General features: G+C 44.3%; 1 protein-coding gene across 10 annotated transcripts in view; it reads left to right on the top strand.

Annotated features, from left to right (window-relative positions):
• TMCC2 (transmembrane and coiled-coil domain family 2) overlaps window positions 1-18893 on the top strand; it is a 93885-nt gene that overhangs the window by 62695 nt on the left and 12297 nt on the right. For 4 of the 10 annotated variants that reach the window (XM_081009038.1, XM_081009040.1, XM_081009041.1 and 1 more), the window contains one exon: window positions 17254-18188. In XM_081009038.1, coding sequence (XP_080865164.1) covers window positions 17254-18188 — 935 coding nt within the window. Of the gene's footprint in view, window positions 1-1140; window positions 1284-11610; window positions 12000-13373; window positions 13455-17253; window positions 18189-18893 lie in introns of those variants that run through there. The other 6 variants (XM_081009046.1, XM_081009045.1, XM_081009043.1 and 3 more) reach the window with 6 other exon arrangements.

Genomic DNA, 18893 nt, shown 5'->3' with positions numbered 1-18893 from the left:
ATATTTATAAATCAGAAAACAGATGGGAGAGGCTGGTGTTCAAATCTTCCTATAGGTGTCAAAATGCTCACCTGTTTGGAGACTCTGCTTCTTGATAGGAAGCTTTTATGCTTGATCAGTTTTAAAGCTTTGCATACTCTAATTCAAAGGCCTCTGGATTTAGTCCACGTGCAATGAATGGGAGATAGCTTCCTAATAAACAGGTTGGCCTATGGGAGAGCAGGTCTTCTCTCAAGTATCCAGGCCCCCAGTTGTGTATAAAGCTCTGAACAAGTATCAAATCTTTGAAGTGGTTTCAGTGGTGTATTGGCAGCCAGTGCAGTTCCTGCAGAATATGTTCGCAGTCAGCCACTTCCTACAGCAGCCTACCTGCAGTTTCCAGACAAGCTTCTTGGACAGTTCTACATGGGGGTGTCCTATCACTGGGCCTGATACTAGCACCCAAAGCAGATTTGCAGGAGCCTGTGCTCATATGAAGCTCTGGCCAAGGAAAAGTTTCACTCTCAAAAGCAGGAGACTTAACAGACTTCATAAAGCACCTGACACTACAGTCTTAAACACATTTACTAGGGAGTAAGGCCTCTTGAGCTCGGCGTAATTTACCTTTGAGTAAACATGCTTAGGATTTAATTGTTAGTCATGTTTTTTTGTCTGTGGATGCACAAGGCCAGATAATCTGTTGCTGTCATGAGCATTGAGTGCTCCGTAGTCCCCGGCTCATTGATGAAATTGGCATGGCGGAAGGGATCTGCTATAAGATCTCTTTTGTGGCTAACTTGTTCTGTACCACAGGATTTTCTTCTAAATTGCTCTCTTCAAAGAGCACACTGCTTATTCAAACAGGGCTGATTGGTAGTGTTTGTTCTCTGAATGCTTTGGGGAGGAGGGGGGGTGCGGGAAGCAAGCACCAAGGAGACAGAAAAGCTTCCCCCTGCATCTTGCATGTTCCTTCTGCCTCCGGGTTCACTCTGTTCTCCGTGGCACTAGCCAGGGCTTATTGTACTTGGCTGCTGATTCAGAAGCTTCAGTTCCCCAGCGAGCAGCCGAAACACACATGCCTTCCTCTCCCCCCCCCCCATCCATGGTTCGTATGCTCCCACCAGTACCCAGCCCTCCAATCCTTAACTCAACTCATGACAGGAGGAGGAGACTTTCCCTGTGGAAGGATCACACAGCCGGGCTCGTTACCAATGCCGCTGCTCATGCCAGAAATGCACCCTTCTGAATCTGACCCCTGCCCTGGGAAAAAGATATTGCTGCTCAACTCTTTATTAGGAGTCTTTGTAAGTACAGCCTTCTTTCTTCTGCATTTTCAGGAGCATAGGCTCATCGGAGGGCAGATGGTAGCATGCAGGACCAGCCCAATATGTCTTGCTGCCTAGGATGGACAAGATTTCTCTCCCACCCCAGTTCCATGAACAGAAGCTGATCAGATTGGCAGTTGAATTGAACTTGAGTGCTGGCTGCCTCCACCACAACAGAGGGCAGCAGGTCGCTTACAGAGTGCAGGGCAAGCTGGGCGGCAAACACAGTTCTGTCCTCCAAGTCTTTACCACCTGAGGCAGATGCCTTACTATGCCTAATGGTGGGGCCTGTCCTGGTTGCAGGACATTTGGGGGCACCTTGAGTGGGGTGATGAATCTACCGGGTTTATACTGGTTCTACTAGACTGCAGGATTCCTTATCATACTATATCCCCTAAAACCAGCCAGCTGGAGAAGAGGGCAGAAGAAGTAGGAGGTGCTGTTGCCAGAAGCTCCTGTATGGTCCCTGTCTTTCTGCCTCTTCCATGATAAACAGAAACATTTTGAGTGGTTGCAGTGCTAAACCTCTGCTGCTGGAAGGTTTTTGATGTTCCAGATGTTGCTGATCTTCAACTCCCGTCATCTCTGACCATTGGATATGCTGGCTGCGTCTGATGGGAGCCCAGCAACATTTGGAGGGCCGCAGTTTACCCACCCCTGTTTTAGGTCTGTTTGCTGCAGGATCCTCTCCCACCCTGGAACTTTGCACCCTCTTCCCAAAAAGGAGAAGGCCATCAGTGGCTGGTAGCCATGATGGCTGTGTAGTACCTCCAGCCGCTGAATACTGGTTGCTGGGGAACACAAGTGGGGAGAACATTTTTGAGCTCATGTCTTTCTTGCAGTCTTCCTATAAGCATCTGCTTGGTCACTGTGGGAATCGGATGCTGGCCTAGACTAACCTCTTGGCCTTGCTACAGAAGGGTTCTTACGTCCTTATGCTTTTGGATAGAATACAGTTGTGATGCTCTGCTTCCCCTTTTGTGGGGAAGAATATCATAGTGATGAAGGTGGTTGGAATGTGCAGATTTTCATATTTATTCTGACTGTGTTCTTGAATCTTAGGAAATTGCTTTCTCGGGGTTTTTGGTTTTTGTTTTGTTTTGTTTTTGCAAAAGTAGGCTGCTGTTCCCGTTGCAGCACAGTTCTCCTGCTTACCTTACTAAATGTGAGGTGGCTTGGCAGCTGCTATGGTTAAATGAAACAACTTTGTCATTTTTTGCTCAAGAAGTTGCGTCAGCTCAGGTCTTTAGGAGAAAGTTGTGCCCATTCCAGACAGTGTTCTGTTCTAGCACTGCCAGTCTGCAGATCAAATTGAATTTTAACACACACATACACACCGGTGTGCATTTGTAAGGTGACCCTTAGATTATTTTAGACACTTAGAACTGAAATTTTTGAAACTCTGATGAATTTAGGCCAAGTTTCCTCCACCTCCTTCTGAGCAAGCCAATAGAGCTCCTTTTTCTTGTAATTGGCAGTGTCTGGGAAAACATGTCTTGTGCTTACTATTTTGAGCATAGGTTGCTTAGCCCTTTTCTTCTTCTGCTCTGTTTCTGAGCAAACTGGTTATCACTGAGCTGAATTTTATTCAGCATAGACTTTCCATTACCCAGCTTACAGAGGGATGGCACTGCTGTTGCAGAATATGTCTCACTGGCCACATTCAGTACATAGAACTGAACACATAGTGTGTTTTCTCCTTCTGTGAAGCTGCTCATTTAAGGTGGCCTCCTACCACCCAAAAGAGATGAAATATACTGCCAAAGAAGAAACTGATCTACATAAAATTTGGATATGCTAACTGATGTGTACGGATGCCAATTTAAAAATAATCATTGGAATTTACATAGAAATTTACATAGAAAGACTTGTGACTGGGTGACCTGAGTGACTGTTCAGTCTGCTGTCCAGGTGCTGATTTCAAGGTCCCCAACTCTCCTTTCTTGTGGTTCTTTATATGGAAACAAGACTTGGGGCTGTTCAGCCCTCCAGATAAAGAGCGTCTCTAAACAAAGTTCTCCTCAGTTTGGCTGCCTCTCAGCTCAGGGAAACTGGATTTGGAGTTTTATTTGCTGGAGTTTTATTTGCTGTTTAAATTTCTCTCCTACCAGTCCATTTGCTTAAGATGGAGGTTGTCTCTGTGGACTCCTGGCTCTGTTGTTTCTGATGACATCAGGCTGTTGAATGCTGGTGCAAAAGGATGTTTTAAGAGCAGGCATTGCTGCTGGATCTTCAGGTTAATGCTCATCCACATAGTACTTTTGAAGGGGAACAGATGTGTATTTGACTTCATTCACAGTAACACCCTTTGGTCCTCTTTCTGCATGTCTCCTTGAGTGCAAAAAGGGCCAGTTCCAGAGTACTGGGCTATTGCATCTTTTAGGTAGAAAAGAAAATATATTGGAACGCCATGGACTAATGCAGAGTCGTCGCCAAACTTTTGGGCAAGTGTTCCATAAGTCTAATCCAAGTATGAGACAGCACCACTCTAGCTCATGCTCAGTGGTGAAGGAAGGGGGTGCGGTAGGTGCAGCCCCCCCCCAGGGTGTCACCACTGAGCGGGGTGACAAAATGCCGGGTGGTACTCACCTGTGTGCGCCCGAGCCATGCGTCTTTCACTATCCTGGGAGAGACGTAGTTGCTTGGGTGTGCACAAGCTCTGCGGTGAGTGCAGCCCAGCATTTTGTCACACCCCACCCCCAGCTGTAGGGTGGTTGATTGGGAGGAGGCAGGCAGACTCCGGAGGCCCTGCGGTGCGCCCCACCGCTATGGGCGGTGTGCCTGAGGTGCCTGAGTGGCTTCCTCCATTGCTGCGCAGATCGCCGTGGCGCCCCCATGTGCGGATTGCCGCAGCACCCCATCCACCCCCTGTGGGCAGATCTTCCTGCCCCCGCCGCTCCGGCTGCTGGAGCACCTAGCTACGCCCCTGCTCATGCCCCAGTATTTATGCAGCCCCCAGGAATTGGGGGAGTTTTGATGTTCTGTGTTTTGATGTGCTGAGTTACAGGCAGCAGCAAACCATGAAAAGACAGAATGTAGGCCGGACTATGCTGAGATGTACCCGGTTTCTTTTAAAATTATAGTACTTATTTCTAAATTCATATCTAGACATATAAATTAGTACACAGAAATTTTATGCAGAAATGTGCCCTCTTTTGTCCTCTTTTTTATTATTACTGATGTGTAAGTGGCCACCCTGTTTCCACCACACCAGCTTTAAATCCTGCTTTTCCTCCTACATATCCAAAGGAGCCCACTGGCTTTCTGTGGAAGAGAACTTTAATTATGATTGAACAACTGCAAAGCTTTCCCTCCGTACAGGGATTTTAGTTCATTTTATTTGGCTAATCCTTATGTCAAATCTATTGCACAGACATTTCAGGTTTGCTGGGGTTTATTAAACACTTTGCCCTTAAGCATTTCTGGCATCCCAATTATCCTTTTGTTGCTGAAAACAATAAAACAGATTGATTTGCTGTAGGAGGTTTGACATGACTTTGCATTTGCAAATGAAGTATTCCACTCCGGTAGGTTTAGGACATAAAGATTGAAGGCTTATGATATGGTCCAGATGCAGGAAATGATGAGGTTCCATCCTGCTGGAAACTAGCGTTGATGATAGTGTGTAAAGGGTCGGCCATGACTGGACCTAATGATCAGGGGTCCCTTTACCTTTACCTTTTTAACCCGATGCAGGCAACTCCCCATTTACATGGGGGTTACATTCTGAGGCACGATGCATCAAAGTGAAATCGCGTATATTGGGAACACCATTGAAAAAGCCTGCAAGCACCACAGTTGCTCCCTTCAAACCTCCTTGCTCAAACTTTGTGCTAGGTTTCCTGGGACTGCTCTTGCAAAGCCTTGCTAGATGCTGTTTTCGGGCCATTTTGCCATTTCCACTCTCTTTTAGGACTGTTTTTGCCCCTATTTGTGCCACTTCCGGATTTGTGGGAATGCGTGTGGTCACAGTCGCATTTGCCTTGAACGCCTGCAAATGGGGAGTTGCCTGTATATTGTCTGAATCTGCTAACATTTTTGCTGTTGGACAAGTCTGCTGCGTTCACCATTCAAACTGGGATATTTTGCTTGCTGTTGTAATGCTACTCTGAGCATGGGTGCATCCAAATAGGGACTTCCTTAACATCAGATTTCCCCTGGACAGGGGTAATCTGGTTTAAATTGCCTTTGACGTGATAGCTTCTAAGTGCCCTCTTTGGTCATATGGGGCTCAGGAGGGTGAGGGTTATGTGAGGCTGGCGAGCTGTGCAAGTATTAGCAGCATACTCTAGTACAAAAACATTTGTTATTGTCTGAAAATAGAAAATCTGTAGCACTACCCAGTTTGTGGCTGATCCCTGAAAGTTTAAAAGAGCTTTATCCTGAAAATCCCATTACCCTGCTGTGTTTTTAGTACTATTCCCTTTAGTCTGATTATGTAACAAATGTTTCCATTTCCACATCCAGTGTGCATTCCTGTGTTCAAAATGAACCCAGTATTCAGCACCTTTAGGCAGCCAAGGCTTTCCTGGGTTTTTAATTTTGTCCAAAGAGCCTGGGAGAGGAAGTTCCTATAGCTTTATAAGGCGTGAGACACCCGCTACACACCCGCACATGCTTCCTCCTCTGGAAAATCAGGCTCCATTGCCTCCATCAGAGTCAAGAGAGCCTGGCTCACTCAAACCAGCTGGGTTCCTGAACTCTGCAGCTTAAGTGGGAAAGAAAAGGTTCTCTTGGACTGTACAGATTGACTTTGGCCAGGGGCGTTTACACAGGCAACCTAGAGTGCTGAGAGTGCCCTAACCTCCTCCTGACGTTAACGGGAGCTGAAGGCGCTTAGCACCTTGTAGGATCAAGGCAGTTGAAAAAGCTGCCTCAGCGTTCCTCTAACCTCTGCACTGAAGGCTGGCTGAAGCTCTCCTCCTCCTCCAAAGTAAAGTGCTCTGCAGCTTCCCACCTTGTGGTGTTTAATGGCAATGGCAGCCAGTCCCCACCACCACACAAAAAAGTTATGGGCAACCCACCAACCCTTCTCTCAAACATCTATACGTTCCACGCAACTATATACATGTTTCCCTTACATGCACAATCTCATATCGCTCTTTTCATCTTAGGATTTCATATTGCTTCTTTGTTTTTCTTCCTTTCCTCTTCTTTCCCCCTCTGAACTATCTCCTTCTAAACCCCATTTCTCTCTTATTCCATGCTTCATCCCATTTCTCGCTCTGTTTGTTTTATGCAGCCTCTGCTCCACCTTTTCCCTCTTAAACCCCAATTGTTTCATCTATACTCAGTCCCCACCCATGGTTTACAAGCTTGATTCAAGTGGTCTGTGAAGTGTCCGTGGATTTATAGTGGAAGATGGGAGAAGGCACATCCACTGTATTAAATATTTATATTGATTTTTAATTGTATTTTACTGCTTTTATCTCTCATAAGTTGGTATTTGTACTACAGACTAAATTCTGTGGAATTCACCTGTAATACAATCAAATGCAATATATAAGAAATAAAGGAAGTACTAAAAAATACAACTAAAAATCATGTCACATCATGTCACATCTAATGGAGCAGTTTACAGTTTCAACAAGGGGCAGAAAAATCATTCAGCAGTCTGCCAAGACCTGCAGCAACTTTTCAAATGGTTTGGGGTGGGAGTTTTGGGAAATACTGCCCTAGTTCATGAAAGCATATTACATAATGAAAATTTGTTGATTCATAAGATGCCACGAGACACTCTGGGTTGTGTCCAATGCTAGTGCTACTTAGAGTATATCTACTGAAATTAACCAACCTAAGTTGGTTGTGTTCATTTGGTTCAGTGCATCTTCTTTGAGTAGAATCAATGTTGGGTGCAACCCTTGGTTTTTTCTGCAACAGACTGACATGGCTGCCCCTCTGAAAATTGCCTCTGTTTCAGTCAATCACTCAAGTTGGCTTGGTTTTCCTCAGGCACTATGACCTCACTGCTACTGTCAGCAAGATTGCTTGCCTCCTCTTGTCACGCTGCCTGCCTTTTGAGTGCAATCCTTCTCTCAGAGATGGCTTGCTCCAGGATCACACAAGGCTCCTGCTGAGATTTCAGACATTCTGTGCCCCTTCAATATCATTATCCAGTCAGGCTGAGGAAATTGCTTCTTTTGTGTGCATTAATTGAGGAAGCATATAACCTCCCTGTGGGACTTTTGTCTACATAGTAGGCAAGGGAAATGTATTTTTGGCTGTTTCCAAGGTCTTTTCACTAATTTGTGTATTGATATTCAAAGCACTTGGTCAGCCATGCTCTTCCTTCCTTCAAACAATTACTTTCTCCCTCTTTCCTATGTTGATAGTATTCTTTTTCTTTTGAGGTAGCTTTTATACTCCGTAACACAATATAAAAAGCACACTGTGCTGGTTGCTATGCTAACCCAGAATTTGGTCCTCTCTTAATAGGTATGCTGTGGTCACTATGACATACAGTTCTGTGAGTCATTTCGGGGACTGGGTTAAAAAAAAAGAAATAGAAGACCATCACAAAAGGCTAGCAGTTTCTTAACTCTTTTCTGTAAGGTAATTCCCCCATCAAAGATCTTCCCCGGTCCCTAGCTGCTTTTATCCCTGGTTTTATCTTTCATAAGATAATTTCCTATCTTTTGCACAGTTGGAGTAAAAGCAGTGGGGAATGGGGATTTGGGGCAGGAAAATAGCCTCAATGGGAAAGGATTTGGAATATTTCCCCCTGTCCATTTAAATGGCAGTTTCATTGCTTGCATTTTGTAAAACAAAAGTGTAACATGTAGTTCCACCCTACATTGATGTTATTGGGGAGTTTCACATATTCTGCAGGGAAAATTTGATGCTTGATGGGGAACCTCCATTTTGTATCTTGTGTTTTGACACCCTTAGGCAAATAAGAAGAAACCTCTTTCAAGAAACCTCTTTCAACAATTGTGGCTTTCCGCAAAGAGTCCATAGCTTGTTGAAGGTGCTGAAAGTTATTAGGAGACCCCACACAGAGTTATAATTCGCACCACCCTCAACTAGCTACAGTTTCCAGGATTTTGTTAAAGTGCTATAAGAGTGCTTTAAATGTATGGCCTGGGTGTGCCCTTGGACAAGGTGGCATATGATAAACCTCCTGTTCTGCCACTCACCTTCTTTGGTGCTTCATGCAAGGGGAGAATAGGTGTGCAGTTGGGGCATTAGATCCCTGCCAGTCTTGAAGGCTTGCTATTTTATGAACAGCTCTGCATGCTTGTAGCTTCCAGACTTTGTAGCTTCCAGGTTAGGCTGAGAGGCAGTGTCTGGCTCAAGGTCACCCAGATTTGAACCCTGGTCTCCCAATCCCAGTCTGTCATTTTGACCACTATCCCACACTGAACCCCATCAACAGAAGCCCTATGCAAGGATTTGTACTTCCACAACAGGGTCTCCCTCCTGCTCCCCCTGCATGCCCCCAAAATTGGCCTTGAGGGGGCATCAAGAGAACTCCAGAGCAATGCACGAGGGGAACAGGGAATTGATCCATCTGATAAGCTGTTATGCTTGCACAGACAGAATGTTTTAATAGCATAGTGCTGAATTCCACCACACACATGGTGATATTCAGTGCTGGTCCTACTCAGAGTAGACCCACTGAAGTTAATGGCCATGACTAATATAGCTTTATTAATTTTAATTGGTCTACCCTGAGTAGGATTTGGTTGAATATAACCCATATATATATATGAGAGATAGCAGCTAGTTGGTCAATTAAAAATTCAGCATAAAACAGGACAAAAAAGGCAGGTTTCCCCTAGTGCCATAAAGAAAATAGAGAGAGTGCAAGGTGAGTCTCTCTAAGAAGGGAGTTCCTTTAATGAGGCACAGCAACTGGAAGACTCTGTCTCTGGTTACCACCTGCCTTACTTTATATGGCATGGGGATGTGGAGCAGGGTCTTTGAGGTTGGTCTTAATGACTTGGCAGATTTAAGGTAGAGAAACAGTCCTTTTGGTACCCTGGTCCTAAGGCATTCAGGGGTTTGTAGGTTAAAATTAGCACTTAACATTTTGCTCAGAAATGACCTAATAACCAATGTAGTTGTGCCAGAACTAACGTTTAGATGCTTTGTATGACTCACCCCAGTGAACAATTGTGCTGCTGCAGGTACAGTGAGTTGCAATAGCCTGAATGAGATGTTATCACTGCATGGATAACTGTTCAAAAGAGTATACCTGGTTTTGTTTTGACCCAGACTGGTCACTGTCACACATGCTATAACTGGGTTAAAGTCAGTTGGACAGGACGAGGGAAGTGGAGGTGTACAGTACAGGCAATAACCATTTTGCACGTGTTCAAAGCTCACGTGATAGTGCACACGTACACATCACTGTGAACCCAGAAGAGGCAAGAAAATAGGTTGGATTGAGGGTGGAATGGGGTGTGGCAGGATGCGCTCCACCATCACACGCAATGAGCCTGAATGCAAACCCCACGGAAATTGGGGGTTGCCCTGCATTTCTAATTCCTAAAGCCTAGTTTCACCAATAATTCTGAACCTGACCTTGGCACAGGCCTGGGATTAGAAACATGTTTCTTGTGTTCCAGAAAGTTATGTAAGCAGTTGTGCCGCAGAGGGACAGGTTCATTTTTGATAATCAGGAGTTTTGATTGTCACATTGCCACACTTCCTTCTATTGTATCTGCACAGTTGGTGTTGGCTATTTGGGAATCTGATATAATTTATCGAGTAGACCTCTGGGGACAGCAGTGCTTTCCCCTACATCTATCTCCTTGAATCATACTTACCTATGTCCTATTTTCAGCTTCTTCTATAAAGGAGTTTAGCATAAAATCAGGAAGAGGCTGCCAACACAGGTTCCTTAAAACAAAAACAAAAAACCTATCTTGGCCTTGGAATTTGAAATTACCTCTTGTGCAAGTCTGCTTCACAAGACAGCCTGCCAGCATTGCTGTGACTTTTGAAGGCCAAAACAGACATGTTGCAGGAGAGCCATGATTAGATCTCTTTTGCTCCCCATTTTAAAAGGTGCTGCAAATTCTGATACTGATTGGAACAGCAACATTAGGGCATTAGGGTAGGTAGGAGATGATTAACTGTTTTCCATCTACCCTTCCCTCCCCCATCAAAAATAACCACTCATGAAGCTGCTAGTAGTTCTAAAGTGGAAAAGGGGAAGGTACCCACATCATGTCTCTCTTTCTTCCCACTGTAGTGCTAATACCAGCATTGAAGATGGGGAGGAGCATTTAAATAGGGGAAATGACACATTGGGAAAGAGTTAAAAGAGCCTTTCCCACAGTACCGATAATCTCCTCATGATCCAAGACCCATCTCCACAAATGTTGGGATATCCAATCTCCTGTTTTGATGTCCCTACCTTAGTTGATGATAGAGAAATCGTTTACTCAGTCTTAATTTTGGGGTGAGGCTGGATAAGTTTACAATGGGTGGGGAGCCTGTGATATTTCATACACTGTTGGACTTCCAATGCCCATCAGGCTCAGTCAGCGTGGCCAACATTCAGTGAAGACAGGAGTTGGAGTACAGCAACATCTAAAGCAGCCTTTCTCAACCTGTGGGTCCCCAGATGTTGTTGAACTACAACTCCCATCATCCCTAGCTAGAATTGCCAGAGCTCAGGGATGATGGGAGTTGTAGTCCAACAACATCTGGGGACCCACAGAATATGGCTAACCTGATCCAAAACACCCACCCACCCCACTCACACATAAAAACAAAGATCACCACAGCCAATCACAAACAACCAACCACACCCTAGTCCAACTCTCTCACCACCAAAGAAACACAAGTGACTATCTGGGGATTCACAGGTTGAGCACCACTGATCTAAAGGTTTGCAGATTCCTTACTTTATATCAACGGCTGACCATTCAGCTTCTGACAGTTAACCCTACAGAAAGCCCCTGTTGGTAAGTTTTCTACAGACATACTTACTACCATGTCTAAGAACTATTTTCTAGAATACATCCAAAAGTGGTGCCTTGGGTTTGTTCCTCCTCTGTTGTTTCCTAGTAGCGGTTTCTCCATCTCCACATGGGTTACGTCCTGCCTTACTTAAAAAAAAGGGGAACTGAGTGACGTAGTCTTTGCAATAATTGCACACTTCATGGAAACAGAAGTTGAGCAACTTCTCTAATAAATTGACTTGGTTTCCTCTTTCAGCTTCACCAGGCTTGCTTTTATCTTGACCGTACACAAAATAGTTCTTTTTTTTTTTTTTAAAGAATCTATATCTTGAAGGTTTCAGTTCAATTCCTGTGAGTCGATAAGAGAGAAGAAGAAACTCCTCACTGTGTTCTGGGTCCTGGAAAGCCCCCAGAGCAGCTCAGGAGCTAAGAATAGGCCACCGGTCAGTGTTTGTAAAGTCTGCAGTTCCTTGTTGTTTTTTTTCCAAAAAAAGTGCTGATCTTATAAGGTTGAGGCAAGTTTGTGGCTGCTCTGAATGATGTTGTGTGTGGGTTGTGTTTTCCCCGCCTGCTTGCCTCTGTCACCCAGCAAAACAGATCAGTAGGATGTCTGAAGCAGAAAGATAACAGTAGCCTGGGCAAGACTCCGGTAGCTTTTGGATAGCTTTGTCGGTGCTTCCCTCATGGTTTTTCCTTTGCCAAGGATCTTCCTTTGCTCAGCAGTGAAGCTTAGACTACTATGAGAAAGAAGAGAGTGCTGGAACCAGATGAACACTGGAAGGTATGGTACAATGATTGGTGCAAACCGGCCTTTCTTGGGGCACAGCTGTATGAGATACCTCTGTAGAATCAACAGGATTTTTAGCTTTCATAAGTTTTGAGCTGGAACTTCAACACTTGAAGAGATAGCTTAAGAGCTATTTCACTCCTGCATGAAAGTGGGATTAATACAGTGAGATAGGAAGGCTAACCTCGTGATGAATACACAATGGAATCAGTGTATAATGTATACTAAGTCATTGGTTTAGAAGTAAGGAAACAGGGTTGTGGCTAGTGCCAGTACCAAGCAAAATTGGGCAGCCGCCCAGGAACATGGATGATAAATGGGCCCCTTAAGCTGAGTCCAAGACCTGGCACAGTCCTTAATTAACCACCTCCTTGCTTTCCCAGCACCAGTAGAGGAGTGGGGATCTGCAGTGGTCCAGATACTGTGACCTTGGACAGGTATTTTAAGATAGTGCCTCCCAATTTATGGAAAACTAACATACCACAGCTGCAACATCATTCTAATATAGGGGTGCTAAAAATTGGGGTTCTGTTTTCCCACTTAAAGCAACTTGTCTGAAAATGGTTATTGTAGGTGTTACTAACAACTTTCACTTTTAGTTCTGGTGAAATTACATGTTTTCTTTCGAAGAATATTTTGACTGGAAGCAAGTTACGACTCCTAACATTGCCTCATTTTTTAAGCTACTCCTGCAAGGTACTCCTGCAAAGTATTATATCATTTGGAAAGGGAGACTTGTTGTAGTCTGTAGAAGTATATTAGGCAGTGCCTATCCATTCATGGTTGTTGTTTAATCCTCTGTGTGTATGCTTATATATATAATTTATTTAAGAAAAGCAAATATGTAATATAATCTCATTTATTTAAGGAAAACAGAGTCAAACTCCTTCATGGCAAACATCAGTAATCTCCATTCAGCCCCACGCCTGTCAAGGCTTGTTTTGATTTGGATATGAATTTCAGTTGCCACATCTCTTGAAGGCAAAATGGATGAAGTCCTTTTGTTACTATGCTGAAAAATTATGAGAATTGAAAAGGCACTGAATTGTACTACTTCAGTTTACAACTCAGGAAGATTTTTATAGGCAGGTATAATATCTGCCATTAAACTGCAGTTATCACATGTCTGAATGAAATAGCTCCTGGGGTTCAGCTGTGCTGGTCCTCAAGCTGGGTAGAAAACTTTGTAAGGAGAAAAACTAGAGAAGCCTTTGCTCTTTGTTTGATGGGAGTTGTAGTCCAAAACATCTGGTGTGATCTCGATCTCCCGTCCAACCATTCATTTTGAGCGCCTAAACAAAACTTACATGATGAAGTAGACTCTAGTTCATGAAAACTTATGTTGTAATAACTTTCTTTGTCTTTAAGGTGTCATGAGACACATCTGTTGTGTTTGCTGCAACCATGACACCATGATAATGGGAACAGATGATGGCTATAATAATAATAGTAAGAACTTTATTATTTATACCCCACCCACCTGGCTGGGTTTCCTCAGCCACTCTGGGTGGCTTACAGAATATATAAGGGCAAAGGGACCCCTGGCCGTTAGGTCCAGTCGTGGATGACTCTGGGGTTGTGGCACTCATCTCGCTTTATTTATTTATTTTTTATAAATATTTATTAAAGTTTTCACAATATTACATAATGAAAAAGAAAAAAGAAAAAATACAAAATAAAAAACAGTTAAAAACAATTCCAGCTTTTTGTCACTTATCTTTCGTTTACTTGTTTCCCGGACCTCCTCATACCTCCCTTTTTTGTATTCCAGTTCAATTTATTAGTTCAGCAATTCCTTTCCCTCCTTATTTTATCCTGATCCTTAATCTTAATATATTATAGCATTAAATTTTTACCAGCTAAAAATCCAATTCTTTCATATTCTTTTATACCATTACAGCTAGAAACCACTTAACTTCAATCCAACATCATTCTAACATTCGTTAATTTTGCAATATTTCTGTAAATAGTCTTTAAATTTCTTCCAATCTTCTTCCACCGACTCTTCTCCCTGGTCTCGGATTCTGCCAGTCATTTCCGCCAATTCCATATAGTCCATCACCTTCATCTGCCATTCTTCCAGAGTGGGTAGATCTTGTGTCTTCCAATACTTTGCAATGAGTATTCTTGCTGCTGTTGTGGCATACATAAAAAAAGTTCTGTCCTTCTTTAACACCAATTGGCTGACTATGCCCAGGAGAAAGGCCTCTGGTTTCTTCAAGAAGGTATATTTAAATACCTTTTTCAATTCATTATATATCATCTCCCAGAAAGCCTTAATCCTTGGGCACGTCCACCAAAGGTGAAAGAATGTACCTTCAGTTTCCTTACATTTCCAACATTTATTATCGGGCAAATGGTAGATTTTTGCAAGCTTGACTGGGGTCATGTACCACCTGTATATCATTTTCATAATATTCTCTCTTAAGGCATTGCATGCCGTAAACTTCATACCTGTGGTCCATAACTGTTCCCAGTCAGCCATCATTATGTTATATCCAACATCTTGTGCGCATTTAATCATAGCAGATTTCACCGTTTCATCCTGAGTATTCCATTTCAACAGCAAGTTATACATCTTTGACAAAATCTTAGTGCACTCATCTCGCTTTACTGACCGAGGGAACCAGCGTATAGCTTCCAGATCATGTGGCCAGCATGACTAAGCCACTTCTGGCAAACCAGAGCAGTGCACGGAAATGCCGCTTACCTTCCTGCTGAAGCAGTACCTATTTGTCTATTTGCACTGTGTGCTTTCAAACTGCTAGGTTGGCAGCAGCAGGGACTGAGCAACAGGAGCTCACTCCGTCATGGGGATTCAAACCGCTGACCTTCTGACCGGCAAGCCCTAGGCTTTGTGGTTTAACCCACAGCGCCACCCGCGTCTTCTACAGAATATATGTAAAACATAATAAAGCATCAAGCATTAAAAACCTCCTGATACAGGGCTGCCTTCAGGTGTCTTCTAAAAGTTGTATAGTTCTTTAACTCCTTGACATCTGAAGGGAGGGTGTTCCACAGTGCGGGTGCCACTACCAAGAAGGCCCTCTGCCTGGTTCCCTGTAACTTCCCTTCTTGCAGTGAGGGAACTAGCAGAAGACCCTTGGAGGATGTAGTGGTTCTAGGGGTTGCTCGTGCGTAAGCCGGTGCAAACACCTGGCTGGGTTGCCTGAGTGAACCTTTTCTGTCTGGACAGCCACTCACTCGTGGCTGTCTCAATCGCTGGCAGAATCCGTCAGTGGGCGTTTCTTAAACTTCTTCCAGCAAAGAAGCTCTTTGACGCCTAGTCTCCTCCTACTCTCTCTGCGCGAAAGCCTTCTGCGCAAGGAGGGCGTAGGCAGCGGAGGACCTCTACTCTCCCCGCTGGTCCCCGGCAAGGAGTCATGGGACCGCCTTGCCGCGTCCCCCATCTGCCCCCCTTCTCCACTGGTGCTACGCTGATTCTCTTCCCCAGAAGATGGGCTGCCTCTCCCAATCCCGGGACGCTCTCTGGAATCCCTCTGGATTTTGCTCTCTCCCTCCGGCACTGATGGCAGTTCCCTGACAGAGGAGGACCTCAGTGTCTGGGCTGAGTGATAGGGGTGCAGATGTTCCTTCAGGTATACTGGACTGTATATATCTCTGATCAGGCAAACCAGACATTGCATTTGTCTGTAGGAACAAATCTGGGATGGCTGGGACTGCTGTTGTGGACAAAACATTTATGAGTTAAGTCTCCACTTCTTCTACGTTGAAAGCCTTTCTGTCACTGTAGTCTAGTAACAATGGTTCATGGGCACCAGAGGCTCTTCCATGAAAGCAGTATGAAAATTACTTACACAGAGTCTACAGAATACATTTAACTTTTGCCATCTCCAAACTGCAAGTCCTATGCCTCTGATGCACCACTTCAATCTGCATAATATTTTGCATAGAAAACTCAGTGAGTGGCAAGTATTTGGTAGTGCCCTTTGTTACAAATGGGAGACAAATATGCTTTAGGGGTTTTATTCTGGCAATTGGGCAGAGTTCCTGGATTCTGAAGCAGCTTCCTAAGAACATCAGGCCAATGTTAAGCAGGCTTTACAAAACCCATTAACTACAGCCCATATGTAATTATCAGCTTTCTGTCATTCTGGTCTCAGGGGATGGCCTGCAGAGTTACATTTCTGCTGAGCAAAATCAGGAGACCGGGGGAGCATTATTAACCAAACCCTGAAGAATATCCTGAGGTGCTCTCTGGTCCTTTCACCTCTACTTATGACACGGTACAAAGTTTGGCTCTTGCCTTTGCTTTCTCATTTCCCTTACTCAAGTGGTATGATAGGCTGATTCTCAAAGGGCCATGAGTCAGGATTCCTGAGTTCTGTTTTGTTCCGATGCCCTGAGGAGGAAAAATAAGTCAAGGGCACAATTCACAAATTTATCAACACAACATCAGTGGAAATGTACTATGAAAGTCCTTAAGGCAGGGTGGACAACCTGTATGCAGAAGGGTACATGTAGCCCTTAGCCTAATTTCATGCTGGGGAAATGAGGGAGATGGGGTGGCAGAAGGAGAGGAAGAAAGGGGGGGGTGCCATGCTCAGATTTTGCTCAGGCCCTGCCACCACCAGCATGCGTCTCCTGACAGATTACTCCCAAGGGAATGAGACTACAAACTGAAAAAATTTTCCCTGCTTCCCATTAAGGCTTCCAGATTTTGTGTACAAAGATAACAGACATTCCACAGTAAGACCACTGTTCCATTCCTTCCATCAATAGGAACCACAGACAACTGAGGATGGAAGTCTCAAACTAAAATTAAAAAATGGGTTGTTGTTTTTACCTGAATCTTCAATAATTCTGATGGGATTTGAACTAGTTTTACTCTTTTTAAAAAAGCCACATGGCTCTGTTGTCTTGCTGTAATACAAAAATATTCTATATTCCATATTTCCAAATGCATGAAAAAGGGAAATATGATAGACTTCAGGATATGCCCTTCCTTCAGATAGCTTCAAAATGGCATCTGTATTGAGAGTTTGGTAGCAGGCATATTTAAATCAATTTTACCAATGAATTGGTAATTGAAAGCTGGATGATCAGTTAAAACTCTGTGATACGGTGACTGTCACCTGAGTTCTCATATCTTTTTCTTCTAGCTGTTTTTGGTAGTTCATCGCCATTTCTCTCTCTCATGCCATCATGTGTTATCTCGGGGAATGACATTATTTAACAGAGCCTTTTAACTCAAGTCTCTTTCTGTGCTCTTTCTCCTCTCCCACAGTTGGATAAAGGGGATGTGAGCCAAATCAGCCTGCCTTCCAATACAAGCCACGGTGATGCTGATGGCAACTTCTGCCTTGACGTTCCAGATGGCAACCCAGACCCGCAGAGGACAAAGGCTGCCATTGACCACCTGCACCAGAAGATCCTCAAGATCACCGAGCAGATCAGGGTTGAGCAAGAGGCACGAGATGACAATGTGGCTGAGTACCTGAAGCTAGCTAACAATGCCGACAAGCAGCAGGCCTCTCGTATCAAACAGGTCTTTGAGAAGAAGAACCAGAAGTCAGCCCAGACCATCGCGCAGTTGCACAAGAAGCTTGAACATTATCACAAAAAGCTAAAGGAGATTGAACAAAATGGGCCCTCTCGACAGCCCAAAGACGTCTTCCGGGACATGCACCAGGGCCTCAAGGACGTAGGGGCCAATGTCCGCTCCAGCATCAGTGGCTTTGGAGGCGGAGTGGTTGAGGGTGTCAAAGGTGGACTGTCAGGCCTTTCTCAAGCCACCCACACAGCTGTGGTTTCCAAACCCCGAGAGTTTGCAAGCTTGATCCGCAACAAATTTGGCAGTGCGGACAACATTGCCCACTTGAAGGACACGCTGGAAGATGGGCACCCTGAGGAGGCTTCACGGACTCTGAGTGGCAGTGCCACTCTGGTTTCTAGTCCCAAATACGGCAGTGACGATGAGTGCTCCAGTGCCACTTCTGGCTCAGCAGCAGGTAGCAACTCGGGGGCGGGTGCTGGTGGCTTGGGCAGCCCCAAGTCTAACACCTTGGACAGTCACCACTATAATTTTGAGACCATCATAGAAGAACTGAGGGAGATTAAGGACATTCAGTCCCACCTTGAGGACTCCATGGAAGACCTCAAGGCCCAGCTGCAGCGAGACTATACGTATATGACTCAGTGCTTACAGGAAGAGCGTTATAGGTAAGACTTGTTGGGTGTCCTGCTGTTAATTCCCAGTGGGAAACTGTCACACTTAACCACCATATTTAATTGTCATTGACTTGTGGAACTGGGCATGCTGGCCAGTCTTTATGTTGTGGCTCTTGAAGGGTCATGCTGTGGGGTACAATAGATGAAGATGCTGGCAAGTAATGTAATTAGGCTTTATGTTCCTATGCAAAGAAACAAATTGACAGTGAATTTCCCTTTAGAAGAGGCTGTGGCAGAGAAGGGGAGATGAGATGCTACAAAGCATAAGGCAATGAGGGAGGAATTCAGCCTATCACCTCAATCCAGTCAGTTATTTAGCAGCCACAAAGGATTCTGGGATATCAGAACCAGCCATGCAGCATGGACATTTGCTTTCCATTTCCTAATTTCCCCCAGATACTGCTATTTCTTTCTCCTGCAAAGTTCTGTTTGCTTTGGCCACAGTCCCGTGCACAATTACCTGGAAGTGAGCTCCACTGAGAACAGTACGTATTTCTTTATTTTTAAAAATAGCTATCCACTTTTCTTTAGAAATCCAAAGTGGCAACTTACAGGATAACACAAACCAAACAACAACCTAGCACCAGAAACCGCATAGAAACAACGATAGATAACACCTAACACAATTATATGCATGTGATAACACTTGTTATCCTTCAAGAAAGTAATTTTCCTTGTTATCCTTGCATGTTTACG

Source organism: Podarcis pityusensis (assembly GCF_964106645.2).
Source record: "Podarcis pityusensis genome assembly, chromosome: 6".
NCBI lineage: Eukaryota > Metazoa > Chordata > Lepidosauria > Squamata > Lacertidae > Podarcis > Podarcis pityusensis.
Note: the sequence above shows the minus strand (reverse complement) of the source record. Positions and strands in the feature narration are given on the sequence as shown.